Source organism: Balaenoptera musculus, chromosome 12 (genome assembly GCF_009873245.2).
Source record: "Balaenoptera musculus isolate JJ_BM4_2016_0621 chromosome 12, mBalMus1.pri.v3, whole genome shotgun sequence".
NCBI lineage: Eukaryota > Metazoa > Chordata > Mammalia > Artiodactyla > Balaenopteridae > Balaenoptera > Balaenoptera musculus.
The window spans coordinates 16,572,040-16,597,755 of NC_045796.1; the positions used below are offsets into that span (position 1 = coordinate 16,572,040).

General features: G+C 38.3%; 1 protein-coding gene across 2 annotated transcripts in view; it reads left to right on the forward strand.

Annotated features, from left to right (window-relative positions):
* The first annotated feature begins 4,899 nt into the window (after window positions 1-4,899).
* The window catches only part of KATNA1 (katanin catalytic subunit A1), a 33,905-nt gene continuing 13,088 nt past the window's right edge, over window positions 4,900-25,716 (forward strand). Inside the window, exons 1-4 of one of the 2 annotated variants that reach the window (XM_036872176.1) lie at window positions 4,900-5,164; window positions 10,491-10,665; window positions 12,061-12,218; window positions 17,844-18,024. In XM_036872176.1, the coding sequence (XP_036728071.1) occupies window positions 10,504-10,665; window positions 12,061-12,218; window positions 17,844-18,024 (501 nt within the window). In that variant the 5' untranslated portion in view covers window positions 4,900-5,164; window positions 10,491-10,503. Of the gene's footprint in view, window positions 5,165-5,201; window positions 5,579-10,490; window positions 10,666-12,060; window positions 12,219-17,843; window positions 18,025-25,716 lie in introns of those variants that run through there. The other variant, XM_036872177.1, reaches the window with a different exon arrangement.

A 25,716-nucleotide genomic window follows, 5' to 3' on the forward strand; every position in this document is an offset into this window, starting at 1 on the left:
ATGACCTGGCTATTGTAAATAGAGCTGCAATGAACATTGTGGTACATGACTCTTTTTGAATTAGGTTTTCTCAGGGTATATGCCCAGTAGTGGGATTGCTGGGTGGAATGGTAGTTCTATTTTTAGCTTTTTAAGGAACCTCCATACTGTTCTCCATAGTGGCTGTATCAATTTACATTCCCACCAACTGTGCAAGAGGGTTCCCTTTTCTCCACACCCTCTCCAGCATTTATTGTTTGTAGATTTTTTGATGACGGCCATTCTGACCGGTGAAGGCCCTCATCAACTCTTGACTGAATTATTGTAATAACTTCCTAACTGGAGTCTTTGACTTCATTCTGGTCCTTCAGGTTTATTATCCAACTGTCAACCAAATGACATACTTGAAAGATAATTCTAGATTCTGCTTCTAGTGTAACCAAGTAAGCTCCTGATGGATTGACTTTATCATATGTAACAACTATAAATTCAGGGGGAAAAAAAACTAAAGATGCAGAAGTGGAACCAAGAGCAGGCAGGTTCTGGGTGGAAGTCAACACTTGGGAGAGAGGAATGGCATTAGATGAGTGTCTCATTTTTATGATATCTTGCCTGAGAATGGCCCAAATCTCTAGCTGAATCACGAATCACATATGTGTGGGGAGGAATCCAAGCATCCTAAGAATCAAAGAACTAAACTGACATTTGAGATGCTGCCCAAGAGAAAGAGAATCAAACCAAGTTAATCTCTTTCTTAACTAAGCAAACGAAACACCTCCAGAGGCATGTCCCAGAATCCAGAGTGTAACGTAATATATCCAACATCCATGATACAATCCAAACTTACCTGGCATACAAAGAAATATAAAAATATGACCTAGTCTCAAGAGAAAACACAATCAGTGGAGGTTGACCCCAAGATCTTATTTCCAACATCTGGAATTGGCAAAGATATTACAATGGCTCTTATAACTATGCATGACAATGTAAAGAAAAACATTCTCATAAATGTACAAATAGGCAATCCCAACAAGAAAATAGAAGCTATAAGAAATTACCAAAAGGAAATTTTCCTTGATTGAAGACATAAACTGGCAAATTGTAGAAAGCTCATGAGAGGTCCAATAAATTGCATTATTTAATTGCATGTATAATAAAAGTATCTCTGGAAGGTAGTTAATGAGTTTGATGTTACTGTCTCTGGGGATGGGAACTGGATTTCTAAGGTAGCAAGAATAGTAGGAAGACTTCCCACTATATAAGCTTTTGTATCATTTGCATTTGAACCATGTAAATGCATTGCCTATCCAAATATAAATTCATAAAATGGAAATAAAAAATAAAATCTTTAAGTTCAAGTGGAGGAATGGGGCTTAGACAAAGGAAGATACACTTTCTTTGAGATAGGAGGCAAAACCGAAGGGCAAGAGTGAAGTAGAGACATTTGTTAATTTGGAGGGTCAAAGTATTGGGATTAGGTTATGCTGCATATGAAACCCAAAACAACGACTGCTTAGACAGACAGTATCTGGAGTTGGCAGTCCACACCTGGTATAACAGCTCCACAAGGTCAGTCCACACTTCGTCTTTTCAGTTCTGCTATCTTCATCACATGGCTTAAATCCTAAAGGTCATTTATGGTCAGTAGTTGGCTGCTTATACTCTATCCATTTTTTTCCCTGTTCTAACCTGGTGAGAAGAGGGGATGATGTGACTGGAAGGGGGATTTTCAGGGCCTCTCCCTGTAAGGTACCTTCCTAAAAGTTGTATATAACACATCCACTGGCCAGAAGTTAGATCCACGGCCACACCTAGCTGCATGAGAGTCTGGAAAATGTAGTCCTTATTCCAGGCAGCCCAATTTAATCAAGCTAGGTTCTGTTACCAAGGAAAATGTGTATTTGGTGGGCAGATGGCAGTCTCTGCCTCCGTGAGCAAGTTGAGGGAATTTCAACCTGATAGCTTCTATTTTCTCTGAAGGTGGAGACATAGTGATTTGCTGAAAGGGCAGAAAGGGGTATGTGGTAGGCATGAGGACAGTGGTGAAAGTCTAAAATAACTAATGTGAAGAGTAAGAGAGATAACTGAGGTGGGACATGCAGAAAAACATGTTTCAGGTGGGTTAGACATCATGCAGTTGTGGTGCATCAATCTTCAAGGTGGTGTGATTTTTTTTTTCCTATGGCATTCAGCAATCTGGGAGTAGCAGGTCTGTGACGGAAGCTATTATTTAGGAAGAATGTGCATAAGGTTAGTGAACAGCACTGGGGATCTGTCTCAAGTTTGTTGCTGCAAATACTGTGACATAATCTAAAAATTCAGCACATTCTGATCCGTGGCTTGCAGGATCTCAGTTCCCCGACCAGGGACTTAACCCGGGCCACAGCAGTGAAAGCCTGGAATCCTAAGCACTAGGCCACCAAAGAACTCCCTCTTCTTTTTTTTTTAGCAGATTCTTAATCATGGTTAGAATTTTCTAGTCTTATACATACTCTGTATCCCAAGAGATGGCTCAAATTTTTGAAGGAGGTAGAGGAGGACTGCCAGTTGCAATAAACCAGGTGAGTGAAACTAGTCCTGAAAGTCCTTTTAGATTTCTGTGATGAAATGTAAAAAGTGTCTCCAAATTCTTTTTTTTTTTTACTGATTTAATGTATTTATTCTACAAATATCTAATTAATGTCTGCAATATGCTAGACATTGCCCTAGTCAAATGGAGGAAGTATCTAACTTCATTAAAGTTTACCTACTGGGGCAAGAAAGACAGCAAATACATAATGTCGAGAAATGGTCTGCATGTCATTCCCTCCTGTGTAATTCCAGGAGTCACAACACTTCTTGCAAGAGTCGCCCAATCTATTCTCTCTCCCCTCCAAACGCTTCTACTCACAGTTGCCAAAATCAATCTTCCTATTTCCTGTCTAAATTATGCCTTCATTTGAATACCTTCAACGGCTCCTTTGTGCCTGTTGAACAAAATTTAAACTCTTTACTGGCACCTACCTTTTTACCTACTTTTCATTAACTTCCCGGTATGTGTCCTATGATCCTGCCAAATTACTGTCACCATTCACCAGAAAAAATAATCCCCAATTTTTCTGAGTCCCAGTTGGGACGCAATCATTTTAGAGGGATGGTGGTTGTAGAAGCCACACTGTAAGAGAAGAAATGACTAGTGCAGTAGTCATGAGGGCGGTACACAAATATTCTGTTTTTCCTTCAGGGCACACTGTAGAGCTCAATGTCCCATCTCTTTGAAATCAGGCTTGGCCACGTGACTTGCTCTGGCCAATGAAATGTGGACAGAAGTGGCACGTCTCATATCAAGGCAGAAGTTATGCAAGTTATCGCATTTTCTTTTTTCCACTGTCCAGGGTCCCAGTGCCTGCATCCACTCTACCATGAACATATAGAGTAAATGAGAAGAAAAAAATTCCTGGCGTTTGAAACCTCTTCAATTTAGAGAGGTTACTACAGGGTACCCTAGTCTTCCTAGACTAGTACAACTAGTGAAGAAACAGAAGTAGTAAATGTAAGCCACTGTTTGGAGGTTTTTTAATTTTAAAAATTAACTTCATTGAGGTATAAATTATGTACAATAAAATGCATCCATTTTATGTGCACTGTTCAATGTTTTAATAAACATATACACCTGCTTAACCACTATAATTGAGATATAGAACATTTCCATCACTTCAAAACATTTCCGCATGCCTTCTTGCAGTCTAGTCCTTCCCCTCACTTCTCCCAACCCCCAATCCAGCCTCAAGCAAACACTGACCACCTTTCTGTTACTGTAGACTACTTTTGCCTGTTCTAGAATTTCATATAAATGGAGTCATGTAATATGTATTTATTTTGTGCCCTTTGAGAAGCTTTTAGACTATAAATTGCCTTTATAATTCAACATACCTTTTCACTCATATAAAAAATGAAGGTTGACTCAGTCTAACTAGGGTAATTAACCTGTACCTCCCTGAATTGTTTTTTCATTTCAAAAAGCTATACTAATTATACTTTCCTATACTAATTATACTTTACATTACAATAGAGTTCAAATCCATCATAGCAAAACTATTATTTTCTACTTAGTTGAGAATTTTACAAGACTTTAAGCTTCATGAAACATTCTATTTTGTTGACCACTGTTTACCCAATGCCTACAACGCTGTCTGGCATGTATTAGTTGCTCAATAAACATCTGTGGACTGAATGGATGTATTTCCCTTGAATTGCCTTTATATGTCTGTGTTAAATTAATGGGATGCTTTAAAATCAGAATTTTAATTACCATGCACTCCTGGAGGATAACGTGTCTTAAGTGCCTCTATGCCACCTTAGGTGGAAGTAGAGGATGGAGATCCTGGAGGAAGCATGGCCACTAGTACTGTCGAGTACGTATGTTTCTGTACATCGTGGAATATACTTTTGTTGTCTGGTTGCATTAAAACGTTGACCAAAAAAATCAAGAATATAAAATTCCACCATCATTGTGTCCGAATACCTTTGTTTACCCATTCTCTATTTTATTCATGTTATGTCGTGACAAGCGCCTCAGCCAAATTCTGAGTATTTGGTTCTAAAACAGGATATGTCACAAACGAATTGTTTGACCCTTGACACTCACCTGTAAAATAGACACTCTGACCGCCTAACCTCTGAAGAGAGTGATGAAAATCAAGTGGGAGGAAAAGTGAGGAAGCACTGCGAAACACATATTGAGGAACACGAGAGGGTAACTCTAATTTGAGTCATTACTATCCGCCTCTGCCCACTCCGCGCGGGAGGCTTGGCGCGGGACTGCGCAGGCGCGCCCCGCCGGCCCCGCCCCACGACCGTCGGCCCCGCCCCACCCCCGTCGACCCCGCCCAGCCGGCGCCCGGCGCGCGCACGCCGCCCGGCGTCCTCGCTCCCGGGGCGTAGCTCCGCTTGCGCCGGAGTCACCGAGGTTCCCCCCCAGCACCGGAAGTGACCCTGGCGGGTTTGCCTTCAAATTCTCGGCGAGTGGAAGCAGTGCCCTGAGGCTGGTGACGGTTGGACCAGGCAGTGCTGGGTCCGTGAGCACAAAACACGGTGGTTGGGGCAGGACAGGGCAGGGCCCTCCTTCCTCGCTGCCCGGAGCCCCGCTCGGCCCTCCCGCTCCGCCTGCCGCTGGGCGGCTTCCCGAGGAGCCTCGGAGACACAGGTGAGTGTTGGCTCTCTCGGTCTCCTGGGGGATCCCCGACCCACGTGGCCGGCTCGGCGAGGGATTCGGGAGCCTGTGATGCGATCCCACTGCGCATTCTGCTGTGAACTTGCCGGTGCCTGCGCCGAGGTCCTAGGTCCTTGCTGTTGTCGCTGACACCTGTGGCTCGGGTGAAGGTCCCCCTACCGGAGGAGTCCTGTCCGGCCGGAGACTTCTGGGGGCTCCTGCCGATCCCACTCTAGGCCTGTCCCCTTAGAGAAGTCTCCGGCCGAGAGAACCTGTTTTTATTTCCTCGCTTTTTTGACTGGTCCTCTCCCGAATTCGTCCACGCCCCCGCCCGAAACCCTCTACCCTAAAAAAAAACCCAAAAGCCTTGACTTTGGGGATGCAGCTTCGTTTCTTATGTTTTGTTAGGTAGGTGTGCTATTGTTGAGGATGTTATTTCTTATTTAGTTTATTCTGGAGCCGGGCGTCCTCTGGGAGGCTATGGCCCTTTTTGTTTAGAGTTGGTACCTTTTACAAAACGTATCCCTCGAAACTTTGTTTCATATTGTATATTATATGGTGATGAAGTTAGCGATGAACGTAGATCCTTAATGCCTTGCAGTGGATAGTCTCAGGCCCTTATTTACTCAAAAATAATTTTCTCTTTTAACTGCGAAGTGCCAATTTTATATCAGTTACTAACTTTTATATCAGTTACTAACATTGCTGCTCTCTTGAAAGCACTCATTTGTCTTCCTCTTTGAAATCAGACCTTTAGATACTGCTGAGGACATTCCTAACGTTTTAGAATGTGTGAGATAAATCTTTGCCCCATAGTCACAATGCTAGAACACCAAGGTATCAAGAAAGATTCTTGTGATGTTCATACAGACCTAAATATCTCAGTGTGCAGCCTTATGTTCTTTTCCAAAGGAGATGGTTTTTGTAATCAGTGAGTTCTCACACAAAGAAATAGTGGCAAAACTCTTTGTCTTGTATTAGTATTAATAACTTGTGACTTGTTTCATATCTTTAAAAAAAAAAAAAAGGCAGTGCCAATCGACTTTCCAACATTCTTAGACTATGAAAAGCTATATAAAGCTCCTTTATGGCATTGGTTATTCAAGACCTTTTTACATTTTATAGATTCAGTATTAGGCATATTATATAGTCTACAACGGATTCTGCATCTTATTTTGAAACTGGTATCACAATTCTGACAAATACTAAGGATTAGAGAATTTTGTAGAATTTACTGTATTAAAAACAATGTTGAATTTCTGTTTACAACAGTGGTTCTGGATTGTTTGTTTTTTAGCTGTTTGATTGGTTAAAAAGATACTCTTTGTGGACCACACAGCATCACATTAAGTTTGCTGGAAATTTTGCTGTAATATTGAGTTTTTAGTGTTTAAAAAAATTTTGACTCTGTTATTTGAATTAAAATTTCATGTTGCATCTTACTTAGTTTAAATGAATGAATTTAGTCATTAAGATAAATAAATAGTACACTTAAGCAAAAGGGTGGTTCTGATAGGAAGGATCATGTAAAGGAAAAGCTTGCTGTGAGATAAAGCATGCACCACCTATGCTTATGTTTATTTTTCTCTTTAACAATCTCTCTTTAAAAACCAACAGTGTGTTTTTGGACAGTCTCATTTTTTATAATTTTATAACCTCATTTTTGTTCTATTAATTGAACCAACAGGTAGTGTTTACAGTTCACTGTGGTTAAAATTTGCTCTACAGGCTTTTCTTCACATACATTCATTTCTTCAAGTACTGCCAGATATTGTGTCAGGTAGACCCAAATTCTGTCTTCCTAAAGTGTAATTTTGGCAATGATAAGGATATATTCTTGAAAATTGAAGAATCTCATAAATTTATAGTGTTGACATTCATTTGAGAAGAAGAATGATACTAAAAGAATAGGAAAATTTGTTTTTTGTCTAACATTTAGTCATTGCATGGTATTTTGATACATTTTCAGTAAACACATCGTTTCTTTGATAACCAAGAATTTTTCAGGTCATTTTTAACGTGGCCTTGGATTGACTTTACATTTGTTTGTTAGAAAATGTCGATTCATTGGCTCCTCAGGAATTTTATCTGACTAGAAAGAAGTATCCATAACACGGAACCTTCAAAGAAGGCCTGGAGTGACTTCTGTGAATTTTGGAACATTGAGCCCTGGCCCTCAGAAATACAAAAGGACAACCTATATATAAGTAACAACTTAATTTAGATTTTTTTTTTTTAGTTGGGGGAAGGGAAGAAAGATCTGGAGGGAGTCTGTTAAGGAAAAGAGAGAGAGAAGGAAAAGACGTTAGAGTCTTGCTGTCTCTGCTCATCCAGGTCAGCGATACGCTGCCAGCAGCCTGCTGCAGCTGTACCCTCCTAACATTATTGCTCAGACGGGTGTCGCTGTAGGGCGTATACAGCTTCAGAGCAAAGGCAGGCACTCAGCTCTGGTAGGGATGAGTTGAGGATCAAGCAGTGTGAGAGTGCTGAGGGTCAGAAACTGGACAAAGGTAAGAAATCTTAGTAGTTAGACAGAACCTGACAGCATTCATTCATTCAAAGATTTACCGAGTATCTGCTGTGTGAAAGGAGCATGGTTCTAGGTGCTGGGGATATATCCATAAAATAACAGAGAGCCTTGGTCCCCTGACCACAGAGCTCTTATTAAGATGGAATATTTTCAGTGGTCATGCTTTTCAGTCATGGGATTTTTTTTCCTTTTCTTTTGGACCTCAGATGCTCAGTCTTGAATTACTTATAGACCTCAGTTCATAGCTGTGTTGCTTCATGACAAATTACCCGAAAACTTAATGGCTTAAAACAACAAACATTTATTGTCCCACGGTTTCTTTGGTCAGGCTCTGGGCATAGCTTGGCTAGGTGCTTCTGATTCAGGGTCTTGCACAGGCTGTAGTCAGGGTATCAGTCAGGGCTGCATTTATCTCAAGGGTCAGCTGAGGGAGGATCCAACTTCCTGCCTCCCTCCCATGGTCGTTGGCAGGATTCAGTTCCTCTGGACTGTTGGACTGAGGGCCTCAGTTCCTCACTGGCTGTTGCCCTTGGGCCTCCATCAGTTCTTTGCCATGTGAGCCTCTGCACTGGGCAGCTCACAACATGGTAGCTGGTTTTCCCTTAGAGTAGTCCAACGAGAGAGCAAAAGGCAGTAAGCGAGGTGGAAGTCCCAGTCTAATCTCAGAAATGATGATTCCATTATTTTGGTATATTCCATTTGTTACAAGCTCACATTCAAGGGGAGGTGATTACACAAGGGTATGGACACCAGGAAGCAGAGGTCATTGAGAGCCACCTTACAGGCTCTCTGTGATTATTGATGGATATAAGGTCCTTCTTTTGTTGTATTTATTTTTGGTTACTCCCCTACCCTTCATCCTCTTTTTTCATTCATAATTCCCTATCTCACCCTCCACAGACACTGTAATATATTTAATATATATTCTTAGGTGTGTATGTGTCCTTTAAAAAAGAGTGTTTTATTCACCGTATATTTTGGGTTGGCCAAAAAGTTCGTACAGGTTCCATGACATCGTACGGAAAAACCCGAACAAACTTTTTGGCCAACCCAATAAATATAGCATAATTTTAAGTTTATAAAATGATCTTGGCATTTAGACCTTGTTCTATGTCTAAGTTTTTTTTATACCCAACCCTGTATTTTGATGATCTATCCATGTTGCTATTTGCGAATTTTGTTCATTGCTTCCATCTGCTACGTAGTATTCCATAGGGTGCATCCACCATGTTTCCTTATCTATTTTCTTAGCAGGGAATAGATAGATTACCTCCAACTATTGATTTCTCAAACAGTTCTGTCATTAACATCCAAAAACAAGTCCCTTTGTGGGTCTGTGTGAAATTTCCTCTGGAATATTTACAGAAAAGTAGGGTTGCAGGGTCATAGGATATATGCATACATAATTTCTCTAAGTAGTGCCAGATTGCTCTCCAAAATGATTATACCAGTTTATGCCCACACATTGTATGTGAGAATGTCCTTTTTCCCAAATAATTGCCACTACTTAGTATTATTAATTTTTTTAATCTGGTAAATGTAAAAGGGGTCTCTCATTGCATTCTTCTATTACTAGTATCTGTACTTGTTAACCGTTTGGGTTTTCCCTTCCATGAATTACACTTTATGCCTTTATGCGCTACCCATTTTTCTATGAAGTTCTTTTGTCCGTTAGTGTGAGGAATTACAAGGATGGATTTTCTCAACTTAGATTATAATTGCAGTCCTGGGATAAACCTTCTTGGTCATGGAGTGTGTGTGTGTGTGTGTGTGTGTATGCTCGCTGATACATTGTTAGTTAGCTAATCGTTTTTTTTCTTTTTTTTAGTTAGCTAATCTTTTATTTAAGATTACCACATCATGTTCATAAGTGAAATGGACTTTTTATTGCTCTTAATTAGTTTTGAAATTGAGGTGATTGTCACCTCATAAAAAGTTGATCAGTTTTCCCCTTGTTTTCTGGGCCAATTTTTATGTGATTGGAATTAGCTTCTGTCTAGAGGGTAGGTAAAAACCCACCTATAAAAACCCCATATCCATATATCCGCATCCTACTAAGTACAAAGACTATGCTTAGTTCTTGTATATGGAAAGTTTCAGGGAAGATGCGTTTAGCATTTATTGAAGACCTACTCTTTGCCAAGCACTATGGTAGGTACTCTAAATGGCCATTTATTCCTTCTAGTGCAACTCTTGGAAATCGTTACTATCCCAATTACAGACTTAAAAACTAAGGCTCATTAAAGTTAAGGGGCTTGACAAAGGTGGCAGAATTACAGTTCTAACCAAGATTCTTCTAACCTCAAAACACGTGTGTTTTCTGCTGTGTCACAGTGCCCTCCAAAAAATGATCTAACATTCTACATTTGTTCTGCAGATGTTCAGTAAGCCTTGTACGTCACGCACTGAAGTTACCATCTCAGACCTTTCCTCTGTAAATCCTGCCCTAAAAGAACTTAGAGATTCAAGGTAGACAAGTGCCTTGAGAGGAAGGCCCCAGTAAAGTGCCAGGGGACTTTAGAAGGGGGAGGGCTTATTTTGAACTGGGAAGTTCAGAAGGTTGACATACTGGGAGAATTGCCATCTGAGTGGGGTTTTGACACATAGGTAGGGTTTGACTGTGGGAACTGAGAAATTTCTTTGAAGGAGTGGAAATTAGCATGAACAAATGTATAGAGATGGAAAGTACATTGTGAGCGTCTTCAGGGATCCTTGGAAAGTATACTTTTAAAAAACTCTTTGTAGTACTTATTTTTAAGAGGTAATATTAAATGTTTCTTTCTTTTTTAGCTTATAATTGAACATGAGTCTTCTTATGATTAGTGAGAATGTAAAATTGGCCCGTGAATATGCATTGCTGGGAAATTATGACTCTGCAATGGTCTATTATCAGGGAGTTCTTGATCAAATGAACAAGTATCTATACTCAGTCAAAGATACATACCTCCAGCAGAAATGGCAACAGGTAAGAATCATGACTGATGTTTGTTTTAATGGTTTAAAATACTCAGATGTAAATAGGTAGTGCTTTTGCAGCTATACATTAAGAGTGTATAATTTATTACATGGATTTGTATATAATGTTTCTTAAAACTTGATTATTATATTAATCCATATTCGCCATCATCAGTATGATGAGTTCTACTCAGTTATTCTAATTTTTGGTATCTAATAGTAATGGTTTTGAAATTTTTTTCTAGATCACATTTTTACCTGGTAAAGTTAGAATTGACTTTATTAAGCCATTGTTGAAACTGCAGATGACAACTGAATCTCACAAGTACCATATTCTCTATATAACATCATAAAGCAGACCATACTTGCATCCCACGTGAGGAACTTTAGTCACTGAGGACCAGTAAAAGTTTATAGGTAGAAACTATAAACAGGTCCAGTTGAATATGGCATTTATAATAGGGTTCAACAATGTCACAGGAGAGAAATATTATAGAAATTAATAGTCTTTTTGTGCTGGTCTTCTAGGTAGAGTATTATCCCTCAGATTCTACTAAACTGCTTTTTTCATAGTATTCCATATTTGTCCTAAATTTCTTTAAAAGAGAGAAATATTCTACCTCTTTGAACTTAACCTCTTTCCTTAAGTCTGCCTCCGCATATTTTACATTAGAAGGGGAAAACACTTTATTTCATAAAGAGTCTTAAATTTGTCACTGAAAGACTTTTAAGACCTTTTGTTCTTAGGCCAGCAGCTTTTACTTTAAAAGTCTAAGCTTTTTTATAAGGATATTTAAATCATTTAGTTTTAAAACCAAATATTGCTAACTTCATTTCAGTATTTCATATATATATGTGTGTGTGTGTGTGTGTGTGTGTATATATATATATAGTTTTAAAATTGAGTCAAGACTGCTTTTAAAAAATATATATTGGTTGTGTGTGGATTGAGCCATTTATCCTCTGAAGCTTTATTTTTCAAACTGTGGGATGCAGTCCATTAGTGAGTTATGAAATTAGTGGATTCTGTTCAGCATTTTTAAAGTCAATTAAGTAGCATAAGAACCATCAAAGCGCAACTTGCAAAAGTATTGTTTTTACCAAACTTTGAAGTTACAGCTAACTTTTAAATTTGTTACGCATTTTGAATAAGAACCATAAGTCAGTCATGATGGCTTAATTAGCCAGGATACTTAATTCATTTTATCAGAATTAATTTTGCAATTAGAAATAAAGAATTCATGAACCATTATTAAAATTTCAACAGAATATTTTGGTATGGTTTCCTGGATATCTGATGTCAAAATGGAGGCTTCTGACATCTTTAATAAATGGCCCAACTTAATCTTGGCAGTGATTTATTAGTTATAGAGATTTAAAGAGCCATATTCTCCTTTGAAATCAGGTTTGGCAGGAAATAAATGTGGAAGCTAAACACGTTAAGGATATCATGAAAACACTAGAAGGCTTTAAACTAGACAGCACTCCATTAAAAGCTGCACAGCATGAGCTTCCAGCATCCGAGGGAGAAGTCTGGTCCCTGCCTGTACCTGTTGAACGAAGGTAAGTGGAGACCCTTTAAGAAACACACTGGCACAGAAAACTGATAGCATTGGTTCTACCTAGGAAGAGAACTGGGGACTGAGAGACAGGAATGGGAGAGGGTTTTTTACTGAATACCTTTTGTAACTCTTAAATTGTATATCATGTAACTCTGCCTCATTTCAGTAAATTAAATTTAGGTAGACATAGACCAAAAATATGCTTTTGTGAATGAGCTTAAAGTAGTGGAGGCACTGTTATCTTATGGAAGGAACATGGGGATGGAGATTGAAATATCTAGACTCTAGGTCTGTATTATTATTTGTAGCTCTGGGAAAATCACATAACCTTTCTAGAGCTCAGCTTTTTGTTATGTAAAGTGAGGGAATTAGACTAAAACAGTGGTTCTCAAAAAGCTATCACAGAATACTGCTATTTATCAAGCTATACTGCTGCTAAAATTTTAAAATGGGCTCTTTAGTTCACAGAAAAAAAGAAAAGATAAAATGTTCTCAATTATAGGTTTTTCTCTGGTATTTTTATCCCCAGCTTCCTATTACCTGGTGCCAGCAAATGAACAATTAGTGAAAGTTGATATTTACTGAAATGCAAAAGAGCCAATTATGCTTAGTTTCACTGCATATTTTTTAACTGACAGGTGTGCAAGTGGGTGTCATTTATCTATTTTACTCACATAACAGATTTCCTAGTTTATATTGTGGGTTTAAATACATTAGTGTAAAATAGAATTGTACGAAGAACACTGACTTTCAGGTTCTTTGTCCCTTAACCAGTTTGAGAACCTTGCATTAAAACATTGCTCAGGTGTTTTTCAGGTGTTTAAGATTCTGTCATTATAACTGTTAATTCTCAATTGTATTTTATGATAGGTGCTAGATATTGAGTGCTCACGGAGTTCTGAGCACTAATATAGGATACACATGTTACTTTATTTATTTCTTACAATAAGCCTTCCAAATAAGTCATATTTTCTCTGTGTTTCAGTTAAGATAGCTGAGGTAGAGGGAAGTTAAGTAACTTTTTCCCATTATCACAAAGGTAATAACTGGTGGAGCTAGGATTCGAACCCAGATATGTTTGATTACAAAGCTGGCACTCTGCCATACCAGTCATTCCCAAACTCTAGCATACATAAAGATCTCCTGGGATACTCATTCAGAATGTGGATTCCGGGGCTTCACTCCCAGAGAATCTGGTGTAATAGCAGGTGGAGCCCAGAAGTCTTCAGGTGATTCTGATACAGGTGGTCAATGGATCACACTTCGAGAAGTACCATACCAAAGTGTTCCCCCTCCAGTTTAAAATTAACTGATGGGTATTGATCGTTTCTTAGCCACTTTGATTTTCTTCAGCTCCAGATAAAAGTACTAATGTTCTATTATTGACTCTGATACCTTCTGAATATTTACTAAATTTTACTCTTACTCAAAGTACTTTTATGTATATTTTCTGTTTTATTTTAGAATTCACTAAAAATAAAAAAAAAAGTACAGCAGTAGGCTCATTAAAGACAAGTAGGAAAATGCATAAAAGTAGGGGGGAAATCCTAGAGTCATCCTAGTGCAACTTCTAGCCTTTTATGCATTGTTTATTTTCATAGTTGTAGTTGTGCTATATCCATAATATAGAACCTTGTACCCTGTTTTTCTTAAAAATCCTAAAAGTAGACAACAATTATCATACACTTACCAAATACCGTGTTAATTGCTTTACATATATTACATATATATTTAATTCTCAAAACAGTCTTAGAAGATAGGTACTAAACTTTTAGCCCCAATTTCTGATAAGGACACTTAAGCTTAGATAGGTTAAGTAATTTGCTCTTCATACTGTAAACGTTGATAATTTATAAGCCATCTTAGACCTTATTCTCTGCTGCTTTTAAAGGGTTGTTTGCTACTCTTTTGAGGGATATAACCTACATAGTTAACCATGCTCTTATTCATTGTTTCCTCTTTTTTTTTTTTTAAATTTTATTTATTTTTGGCCACGTTGGGTCTTCATTGCTGCACACAGGCTTTCTCTAGTTGCGGCGAGCGGGGGCTACTCCTCGTTGCGGTGTGTGGGCTTCTCATTGCGGTGGCTTCTGTTGTTGTGGAGCACGGGCCCTAGGGCATGCGGGCTCAGTAGTTGTGGCGCACAGGCCTAGTTGTTCCGTGGCATGTGGGATCTTCCCAGACCAGGGATCAAACCTGTGTCCCCTGCGTTGGCAGGCGGATTCTTAACCACTGCGCCACCAGGGAAGTCCTCCCCTTTTTTGTTGTTATAAATAAAGTGAGTATTTTTCCACATTTATGATTACTTTTTCTTAATTTCAAAAGTAGAACTAATAATAGATGAGTCAAGTTGTGTTTTTATTTTATTTTACCTATGAATATGTCTTACTCCTACTTTCTTTTTTTTTCCTCCTTCTGGAGAATCATCATTTGGCCCTTGTATTAGTCTACTCTGGCTGCCATAACAAAATACCACAGACTGGGTGGCTTAAGCAACAGGAACTTATTTCTCACAGTTCTGAAGGCCAGAAAGTCCAAGACTAAGGTGCCAGCCAATTTGGTTCCTGGTGACGACTCTTCCTGAGCAGATGACTTCCTCTTCTCTGTGTCCTCACATGGCAGAGGGAACAGCAAGCTTTCTGGTGTCTCTTAATAAGGATACTAATTCTGAGATCGACCCCACCCTTTTAATCTTATTTAACTCTAATTACTTCCTTACTTCAAACGATCACATTGGGGTTTAGGAATTCAACATAATGAATTTTGGAGGGGTACAAACATTCAGTCTATAACAGCCCTGTAACTCCTTTATCAATTACTGGTAAGAACTTTCCAATGAATAGATGTGCCCAGTGATTATTCAGTTGATTTCAAATTTAATGAACTGTTTGTTTGCCACAATCTAATATGTGGAGGCAGGAGAGTTCTCTCTTAAGGGTAATGGAAAGTTGAGTTAAATGAGTCTTTCATCTTGAAAAGTCTATGATGATGAACCCTAGTGTCCCTCCTTATTGCTTCTGGCTTTTCTTCAATATTTTTTTCTGTCTCTGATTTTAAATGCCCTGGATTACTATTAACTACAAAGTTCTCCTCTTTGACTTTATTTGCTGCATCTTTCTATTTCTTCCTGTGATTTATTTTACTTACTTCCTCAACTGAATATCCCTCAAAACTCTTTATTTTTCTGTTGGTCTTAATTTGTACTCATGCTTAAGAGAGCTTATTCTTTCAACTCTGGTGGTGATTCTAACCTTGACATCGCCTAAATTTTAATCCCGTTTGAAGAACAGATTTAACTGATCCAGCATTCTTCTAGTGCTGTGCACAAATATGTTTGTACGGGAGGTTCGCTGAAGCCTTTTAGAGGAAAGGTTAGAAATAGAATAAAACTTTTTGGTATGATTCTTTTAAAATGTCTTTTAAAAGTCAGCTGATGTCCCTCAAACATCTTCTCATCTCACTGAATAAAACCCAAAGTTTTCAGTATGTCCCTCAGTGCCACCCTGTGAGATGTGGCTCCCTGCTACCTCTGTGACCTACGTTCTTACAGTTCTGTCCCTCAGCCTTCTTGTCTTTACTTAAATGTCACCTCAGAAAGGCCATCTCCGATCACCCTACCTATATTATTCCGTAGACCCTACCATTCGTTATTTTCTTAGATAGCATTTAGCATCATCTGATGTACTGTTTACTTCTTCATTGAAACCCCCTCTGCCCACACGCACACTTGAATGTGAGCCTGTGAGAGTAAAGGCTTTTATTAAAGTTATTTAAAAAAAATTTTTACCTTAAATGCAGAGTAGTGCCTGTCAGTAGTTCAGTAAATTATTTTTCGGATGAATGAATAGCAGTAAGAAATGGATAAAGGGACTTCCCTGGCGGTCCAGTGGTTAGGACTCCGCGCTTCCACTGCAGGGGGCATGGGTTCCATCCCTGGTCAGGGAACTAAGATTGTGCAAGCCACAAGGTGCGGCCAAAAAAAAAAAAAAAGAAGTGGATAAAATGTGACACATTTTATGTGACTGACTGCCAGCTAGCCATTAAAAGTCATTTATGAGGTGATGATAGAGGAAAGAATACCGGCAATGCCTCATGATATAATGAGTAGAGAAAAATATGAGCGTATGTGTATATAATGGTTCCAATTTTGTTTAAATGAAAGGCAACCATAAGAAAATAAACTAATATGTTAAGTGGTTAACTCTGGATAGTGGGGTTAAGGTGACTTTTTCAAATTCTTTATACTTTATTATAATTCAGTGTCTATTTTATATTATTTTTCTTAAGAGGAAAAATAAATATATATTTTAAAGCAGTATCCCTACTTGGCTATCCAAGTTTCTAAATCCAAAATTGAACCCTCATCATTCCTTTCACAGATATATTGGTTTGGCTTTATCATCCTCCCAAATTCTCATTCTCAGCCTTTCACATCTAGGAGTATCTTTTTTCATAGTGTCTCTTAGATTTTTATCATTACTCCTTGAGCTAGGCCCTCATCTCATGCCTTGATAACATCTCCCTGCTTTTTGTGTTTCCTTCATCAGTGTATCTTATTTATTATTAGACTGATCTTTCTAAAACCTTTTCGGTGGCAGTCAGCTGAAAACCAAGCCTCTTAAACTGGCAGTATTTAGATCTACTTACTGAACCACCTTATCTGTTCAGTATCATGTTTTAATGTTTACCATTGTCTTTACAGTTAGTATCTTTATAACCTTTACATAGATTAAGCTCATCTTGCTTTCTTTGCTTTTCTTCACTGATTTTCTTGTCTGCAATTGTACCATCTTGTTTAGGTCAACTTCTGTGTTTCCAGGTCCAATTTACTTTGTCTTCAGGAGGCCATTCCCACTGCCACAGTACTAGATCTCTTTCACACTTGCTAGTATACTTGCCTAGTCTTATGTATCTTCTTCTTTCTTAACTATATTTGAGATATTTGAGGATAGGACTCCCCTACCTTTTTTATTGCTTATTTTACTGGCCCCAACCAAGTCTAGAAGTATAGTAGGAGCCTAATAAATATTTGAGAGGTGTAAATCCTGCCACAGAAATAAAGATGAAGTGATCTACATAAAGGTAAAGCACCATACATGAGTTCTTGTAACTGTCCATAGCCAGTGCTTATGTCAGTTTTTTTTTAAATGGGAAAATGATTAAATTTTATTAATTAAAACAGAACTGTGATACATTCTAAATAAAATGGTACCAAATTGCGCATATATCAGTACATAAATGTGAATTCTACACCTGTGCTTTGTTCTTGCTCTTTCGATAAAACTCCCTTCTCTGATTATTGTTCTCTCTTCAGTTTCCAAGAATCAGACTAATTTTTCATCTATCCTTGATATACAATAGCTATTTCCTTTTAAAAGAGAGGTGATGATCACTTGACTTCTATTATTTCTACCATATAACCGTACTGCACCACAGACAGCTATGTCCAGTTTAAATGCTAGACCTTAGATTTCAGTGACCTCAAGTTTATTCAGTTCTATCTTGTGTTCAGTTGTTGCCTTTGCTTCTTTAGTTCATAAACTAACTTACCCACTATGTGTGTTCAACTATATGTGGACCAACTCCAAGAGTTGATTATGATTTTCATGATCTTGTGTTTGATTAGACCCTCACCAGGACCTAGAAAACGCCAGTCATCTCAGTACAGTGACCCTAAACCACAGAGTAACCGTCCAGGTACAACTGTCAGAGTTCACCGTCCGTCCGCACACAGTCTTCACAATGACAGAGGGAAAGCTGTTCGTTGTCGGGAAAAGAAAGAACAGAATAAAGGAAGAGAGGAAAAGGTAAATGTTACTGATTTGCATAAGTGAAAAAGTTATTTATTAACCTTAAAGATGAAGACTGTACAAATTTTAATAATTTTTAGTAATTAAATCTGCTACTCTAATAAAACCGTAGTCACACCCCACCTAGGCTAGGATTTTTCCTACTCACTATTCAACAGATATTTTTGGTTGTTTTTTGTAACTTTCTATCTTGATATAATTTCATACTTGCAAACAAGTTACAAGAATGGTATAAAGAACTTGCAGTGTGATGAATTGGGAGATTGGGATTGACATGTATACACTGATGTGTATAAAATGGATGACTAATAAGAACCTGCTGTATAAAAAAATAAATGAAAGAAATAAAAAAGAACTTCCATATATTCTTTACCCAGTTTTACCAGTTATTAATATTATGTCCCTTTTGCTTTATCATTTACTCTCTGTATATATTTTATTTTTCCTGAAGCACTGAGAGTAAGTTGTAGAAGTCATGCCCTTTTACCCTTAGATATTTTGGAGTGAATTTCCTAAATACTAGGACATTGCTTCACATAAAAACAATGTAGTGATCAAAAATCATAGATTTTTCATTGATACAGTACTGTTATCTAATACACAGACCTTTATAAATTTTTGCCAGTTATTCCAGTAATGTCATTTATAGCTTCCCCCCCACCGCCCCATGCCAGGACCCAATATAGAAGCATACATTGCATTTGGTTGTCATGTTTCTTTAGTCTCTTTTATTTTTTATTTTTGTATTTTTTTAAATTTATTTATTTTATTTATTTTTGGCTGCATTGGGCCTTTGTTGTTGCATGCGGGTTTTCTCTAGTTACAGTGAGCAGGGGCTACTCTTCTTTGCAGTGCGCGGGCTTCTCATTGCGGTGGCTTCTCTTGTTGCGGAGCACGGGCTCTAGGCACAGGCTCAGTGGTTGTGGCATGCGGGCTCAATAGTTGTGGCTCACGGGCTCTAGAGCGCAGGCTCAGTAGTTGTGACGCACGGGCTTAGTTGCTCGGCAGCACGTGGGATCTTCCCGGACCAGGGCTCGAACCCGTGTCCCCTGCATTGGCAGGCGGATTCTTAACCACTGTGCCACCAGGGAAGCCCTCTTTAGTCTCTTTTAATGTGAACATTTCCTCTGCCTTTATCTTTTTTGGCCTGACTTTTTTAGGAGTTATTTCGTAGAATGTTCCTCAGTTTGGGTTTGCCTGATGTTTCCTCATGATTAGATTTAAGGTTGTGCATTTTTGGCAGAAATACCACTGAAGTGAAGTTTTGTTCTTCTCAGTGTGTCATATAAGGAGGCACAGGATGTTTATTTGTTCTATTACTTGTGATACATTGGATCACTTGGTTAGGGTGGTGTCTGCCAAGTCTCTCCACTATACAGTTACTCTTTTTCCCTTTATAGTAGTTTGTGGGGAGATACTTTGAGGTTATATAAATATCTTATTTCTCATTAAAGTTTCAGTTACTTGCTTTAGCATCCAGTGATTCTTGCCTTAAGCAGTTATTCCTCTGATAATTGAAAAATCATTTTCTAATGCTATTATCTCTTCTACATTAATTACTTGACATTGAACTGTAAGAAAAAGCTCTATCTCTTCCCCTTTATTTAATTTTATCAGTATGGACTGGTGGACTCTTATTCAGTGAATTAAAATCTATTACTATCTTTTTGATGCTTAAATTGTCCAAGATTTGAGGAGCGGGAGACCCTTGAAGCTGGATCTTAAGTCTTTTTGACACGTACTCACCATTCTCTGAGCATTTCCTCATTTTCTGGCAAAATAGGATGTTCCAGGCTCTTCGTGTATTTACCCCATTTCTCCAGGAAACCCTGGTTCCTATTAGTGAGGAATGAGACTTATAAACCAAGATCTCAGTACCAATTAACATTTGAGGGCCTGTGCTCTCTTGCAGTAAGAAGCATATGGGACTCTGAGAACCTAGTTTCTGTCCTGTCTACTTCCACCTCCCCAGTCCCTTGCCCCAGGCACATACCTAGTCTATGAAATGGTAAAGTACAGGCTCACTTGTTGGCTTGTTGTACCAAAAGGACCCCTCCACACCACCTGGGCAGAGTGAAAACTGGGTTATTGCAAATGTAAAGCCCCCAGTGCTGCCCATTCAGTCCTTTTCAAAACATCATATCAGCCCGTACTTCAAGATCTTTTTCCTAAATTTGCAATCTAACTTTGTTATTCTGCTTGAGAACCTCATCCAGTAACCAGCCAAGCCACACCTTTAAATATAACCTTCCTTGTTGATATAGATACACACGTGCATTTAGCTCTTGATTTTGTGTCATCACCTTTATTCCCCGTCCTCCCCGTTTCTGGAGGTCATTTGCCATTGCACATCTGGATAGTCAGTTCCCTTGAGTCCCTCTCACCATCGTTCTGTAGTCCCGTATTTCTGTACTTTCCGCAACAGCAGTTCTATCGTAGTTCCTGAAACAAGGAAGGGTATGGGGAAGGTGGCTAATGCCTCTGGCCTTATGCAGTATTATCAATACCAAGGTTGCCCTCGCCTATCATCTAGGGTTTGGGTTGTAAGCCTTTTAACCATCTGTGGTTTGTAGAGCTCAATGTCCTATACCTTTTTCATTTTGTATCTGTACTTTTATACCCTGAGAATTGATGTGTAGAACCTGAGGTACTATAATCAGCAAATCAGTTGTCCAAGATAAATTAAATTGAATTAATATGATTTGCTTGTTAAAACAGGAAGATATAAAGCTTTTCAAAAATATAGCATAGTGATTAAGAGTATGGGCTTTGGAATCAGGTAGACTTGTATTTAAGCGCCATCCCTGCTGTTTCTGGATGTATTACCATAAGCTACTTGGTCTTTCTAAATTTTATCCCCTCATATGTAAAATTACTTTAACACCTGTCTTATAGAGTTTTTGTAGGATAAATAAAATAACTTTTTTAAAAAATTTATTTTATTTATTTATTTTGGCCTGTGTTGGGTCTTCGTTGCTGCACGTGGGCTGTCTCTAGTTGCGTCGAGCGGGGGCTGCTCTTCGTTGTGGTGCGCAGGCTTCCTCATTGCGGTGGCTTCTCTTGTTGTGGAGCACGGGCTCTAGGCACGTGGGCTTCAGTAGTTGTGTCTCACAGGCTCTAGAGCACAGCCTCAGTAGTTGTGGCGCATGCGGTTAGTTGCTCTGCGGCATGTGGGATCTTCCCGGACCAGGGCTCAAACCAGTGTCCGCTGCATTGGCAGGCGGATTCTTAACCACTGCGCCACCAGGGAAGCCCCAAGATAACTTTTTTTTCTACCTAGTGTGTGCTCAATAAATGTTAGCTATTATTTCCCAAACATTCCAGGTAACTGAGATTTTTGTTATATATGCTATTGACTTAAACAGTTTCACCATTGCATTTTTTTAAATTTTAATGAAATATCTTAGAGGTTGATGACTACATTGAAAATGCTCTTTAATTTATCTAAATGCAAAAGTAGAATTATTAGGTTAAAAGTAGGATAAAAATAAATTCCCCAGAAGGAGGCTCACTTTAAAAAAAAGTTCTTATTTACCAATGGAAGTATTTTAGCCTTCAGTTTAAAACATATAGTGTTTCCATCACCCTTTGATTCTCTACTGTTTCAAGAATAGGGCAAGAGGACAAAGTATAATAAATAAACATAAAATCAGCTACATTAAGAGGAGATCTTATCTGTGTCTTTGCTGAGTGTAGACATGACTTACGTGCTGAAATCCTCAGGACTTGACAGCCAAAGAACAAGTGTATAGAATAGATTTTCTTCCCAAATCAGCCAGTGTGTCTTTGTCGGTAATATATGCCCAGTGTTGAGAAACTTACATTTGGGGAGATCAGAATAATATATTTCAAACAATTATAGAACAATTAGATGCTAAACTGGTAGTAGCTAGTGACTAAAAATAGCAGAATTCTTAGAAGGAGAAGGTAGTAGTTAGAAAGCTTCATGGAAGAGATAAAGCCATTAAGTCATAAAGAATGAATAGATTTTTTTTTTCCTATTTAAAACCTTTTGTTACCCATTCACTTAGAAAATCAGAAAATAGAGCAAGTGAAAAAAAAAAAACTCAGACTCACATTCTTACCCACCCAGAGTTCTGTTAATCTCATGGTATATGCTTTTAATCCTTCTCTATTGTGTGATTTTTTTTTTTTTTTTTTTTTTTTTTTACCGTAACCGGAATCATAACGTAGCCTGTTCTTTTCGATTATCAATGTATCCTAACAATCTTTCAATGTTGAGTTGGTCTATTCCTCTAAATAGTAGCTGTACAAATGACTAAAGAAAAGGAAATAAGAGCACAGAAACAAGTGTCTTCAGTGAAATGTCTCTCTTAAGTCTATTGCCCATTATGCAAATGAATTTTTTTTTTTAGTCTTGAGTTTTGAGAGTTCTTTATATAGTCTAGAGACTAGTCCTTTGTCAGTTATGTATTTTGCAGATATTTTCTTTAAGTGTGTAGCTTGTCTTTTCATTGTTTTAGCAGGATCTTTCACAAGGCAAAAGATTTTAATTTTGATAAAGTCCAACATTTCCTTTTATAAATTACGCTTTTGGTGTCAAGTTTGTAATTCTTTGCCTAGCCCTAGATCCCAAAATTTTTTTATTTTTTTCTTAAAAGTTTTATAATTTTATGTTTTACATCTAAGTCCATGATCTATTTTGAGTTGATGTTCGTGTAACGTGTGAGACTTAGGTCAAGGTTCATTTTTTGCCTATGCATGTTCAATTGCTCCAGCACCATTTGTTGAAAAGGATTTGTTATAGCACAGGGAACTACATTCAATATCCTGTGATAAACTATAGGGAAAAAATATGAAAAAGAATGTGTATATATATATATATAACCGAGTCACTGTACTGTACAGCAGAAATTAATACAACATTGTAAATATACTTCAATAAAATAAATTTTTTACACCTTGCTCAAAAATTATTTGGGCATATTTGTGTGGGTCTGTTTATGGGCTCTCTATTAAGTTTCATTGATATATGTATCTGTCTCCCAACCAATACTCCACACAGTCTTGGTTACTATAGTTATATACTGTGTTATATATATAGTAAGCTTGAAATTGGGTAGACTAATTCATCCCATTTTATTCTTCCTTTTCAAAGTTATTTTAGCTATTCTAGTTCCTTTTTTTTCATGTAAATTTTGGAAGCAGCTTTTCTACATCTACAAAGAATCTTGCTGATATTTTGATAGGAATTATGTTAAACCTATGTATCAGTTTGGGGGAAATTGAGATCTTTGTTACATTGAGTCTTCCAATCCATGAACATGTTATCTCCTTTAGATCTTTGATTTCTTTCATCAGCATTGTGTAGTTTTCAGCATACAGCTCTTGCATATATTTTGTTAGATTTTAAACCTAAGTATTTCACTTTTCTAAGTGATTGTATAAGTGGTATTGTATTTTTTATTTCAGTATCCACATATTTATTGCTAGTATATAGAAATACAAGTGACTTAAAAAATTTTTTTAAATTGTGGTTTAAATATGTATAACGTAAAATTTACCATTTTAGCCATCTTTAAGTATGCAGTTTTTAAAGTGCAATTGAGTACATTCACATTGTTGTAGAACTATCACCACCATACATCCACAGAACGTTTTTAATTTTGCAAAACTGAAACTCTGTGCCCATTAAACAATAACTCCCTGATAAGGAAAACTCTATTTTTCTTTCTGCTTGCTACTTACAAAACACTTCTGTACTCCAAATGTGTAGGAATTTTTTTCCACATCAAGCAGTTCTTTGACACCAGTTGTGTGTCCTACAGTGTAACTCAACTGGCATCAGATCCACAGGTTAAGAGTTCAGTTGCACAGGGTGCCCCCACATCACATGCCAGTTGCAAGTCCAGCTTGTCACCTGTGCTTCTGACCAACTGGTATAAATCAGAGGTTACCAAAACTCCCCCCTTGGGTTTGATAATTTGCTAGAGCAGCTCACAGAACTCAGGAAAACAGTTTTCTTACTAGATTACCAGTTTATTACAAAGGATGCAATTCAGCAACAGCTAGATGGAAGAGAAGCCCAGGGCAAGGTATGTGGGAAGGGACGCAGAGCTTCCATGCCTTCTCCAGACACGCCACCCTCCTAGCACCTCTGCATGTTCACCAAACCCTATCCTGGGCTTCCCTGGTGGCACAGTGGCTGAGAATCTGCCTGCCAGTGCAGGGGACACGGGTTCGAGCCCTGGTCTGGGAGGATCCCACATGCCGCGGAGCAACTGGGCCTGTGAGCCACAACTACTGAGCCTGCGTGTCTGGAGCCTGTGCTCTGCAACAAGAGAGGCCGCGATAGTGAGAGGCCCGCGCACCGCGATGAAGAGTGGCACCCGCTCGCTGCAACTAGATAAAGCCCTCGCACAGAAACGAAGACCCAACACAGCCAAAAATAAATAAATAAATTTATTTTAAAAAAAAAAAAAAAACCCTATCCTTTTGGGCTTTTGTGGAGGCTTCATTACGTGGGTATGATTGATTAAATCATTGGCCATTGGTGATTCATTGAACCTCCAACCTCTCTTTCTCCCCAGAGGTTGTGTGGTAGCACTGTAAGTTCCAGCCCTCTAATCACAAGTTTGGTTCCCCTGGCAACAGTCCCCATCCTGTGATTAACTAGGGGCTTTCCAAAAATCACCTCATTAACGTAAACTCAGGTTGAGTTGAAGGGGCTTGTTATGAATAACAAAAAACACCTCTTTACCTTTACTGCTCTGGATCTATTTCAGGAGCTAGGAACAAAAACTGAATATTATAACAAAAGATGCTTCTATTGCTCTTATCAGTTAGGAAATCATAAGGGTTTTAGGGGTTATATGCCAGGAATAGGACTAAAACTAAGTATGTATTTCTCATTATAAATCATAATATCGCATTCCCTGTTCCTTCCCCCTGCCCACAGCCCCTGGCAACCACTATACTACTTTCTGTCTCTATGAGTTTGATTCCTCTAAGTACCTCATATGAGTGGAATCATACAGTATTTGTTCTTTTGTGACTGGGTTTTTCTACTTAGCATAATGTCTTCAGGGTTCATCCATTTGATAGCATGTGTCAGAATTTCATTCCTTTTTAAGGCTAATATTCCAGTGCATGTATATACCATATTTTGTTTATCCAGTCATCCATCGAAGGACACTTTGGTTGCTTCCACCTTTTGGCTATTGTAAATAATGCTTCTATGTCATGGGTATGTAAATGTCTCTTCAAGACCCTGCTTTCAAGTCTTTTGGAGATATATATGTATATATATATATATATTCATATACAGAAGTATTTGTGTATAATTCTATTTTTAATTTTTTGAGGAATCACCAAACTTTTCCACAGTGGCTGCATCATTTTACATTTCTACTAACAGTGCACAAGGTTCCAATTTCTCCAAATCTTTGCCAACACTTGTTATTTTCTTTTTTTAAAAAATAAATTTATTTATTTATGGCTGCGTTGGGTCTTCGCTGCTGTGCGCGGGCTTTCTCTAGTTGCAGTGAGCAGGGGTTACTCTTTGTTGTGGTGTGCGGGCTTCTCATTGCAGTGGCTTCTCTTGTTGCGGAGCATGGGCTCTAGGCGCGTGGGCTTCAGTAGTTGTGGCACGCAGGCTCAGTAGTTGTGGCTTGTGGGCTCTAGAGCGCAGGCTCAGTTGCCCCATGGCATGTGGGATCTTCCCAGACC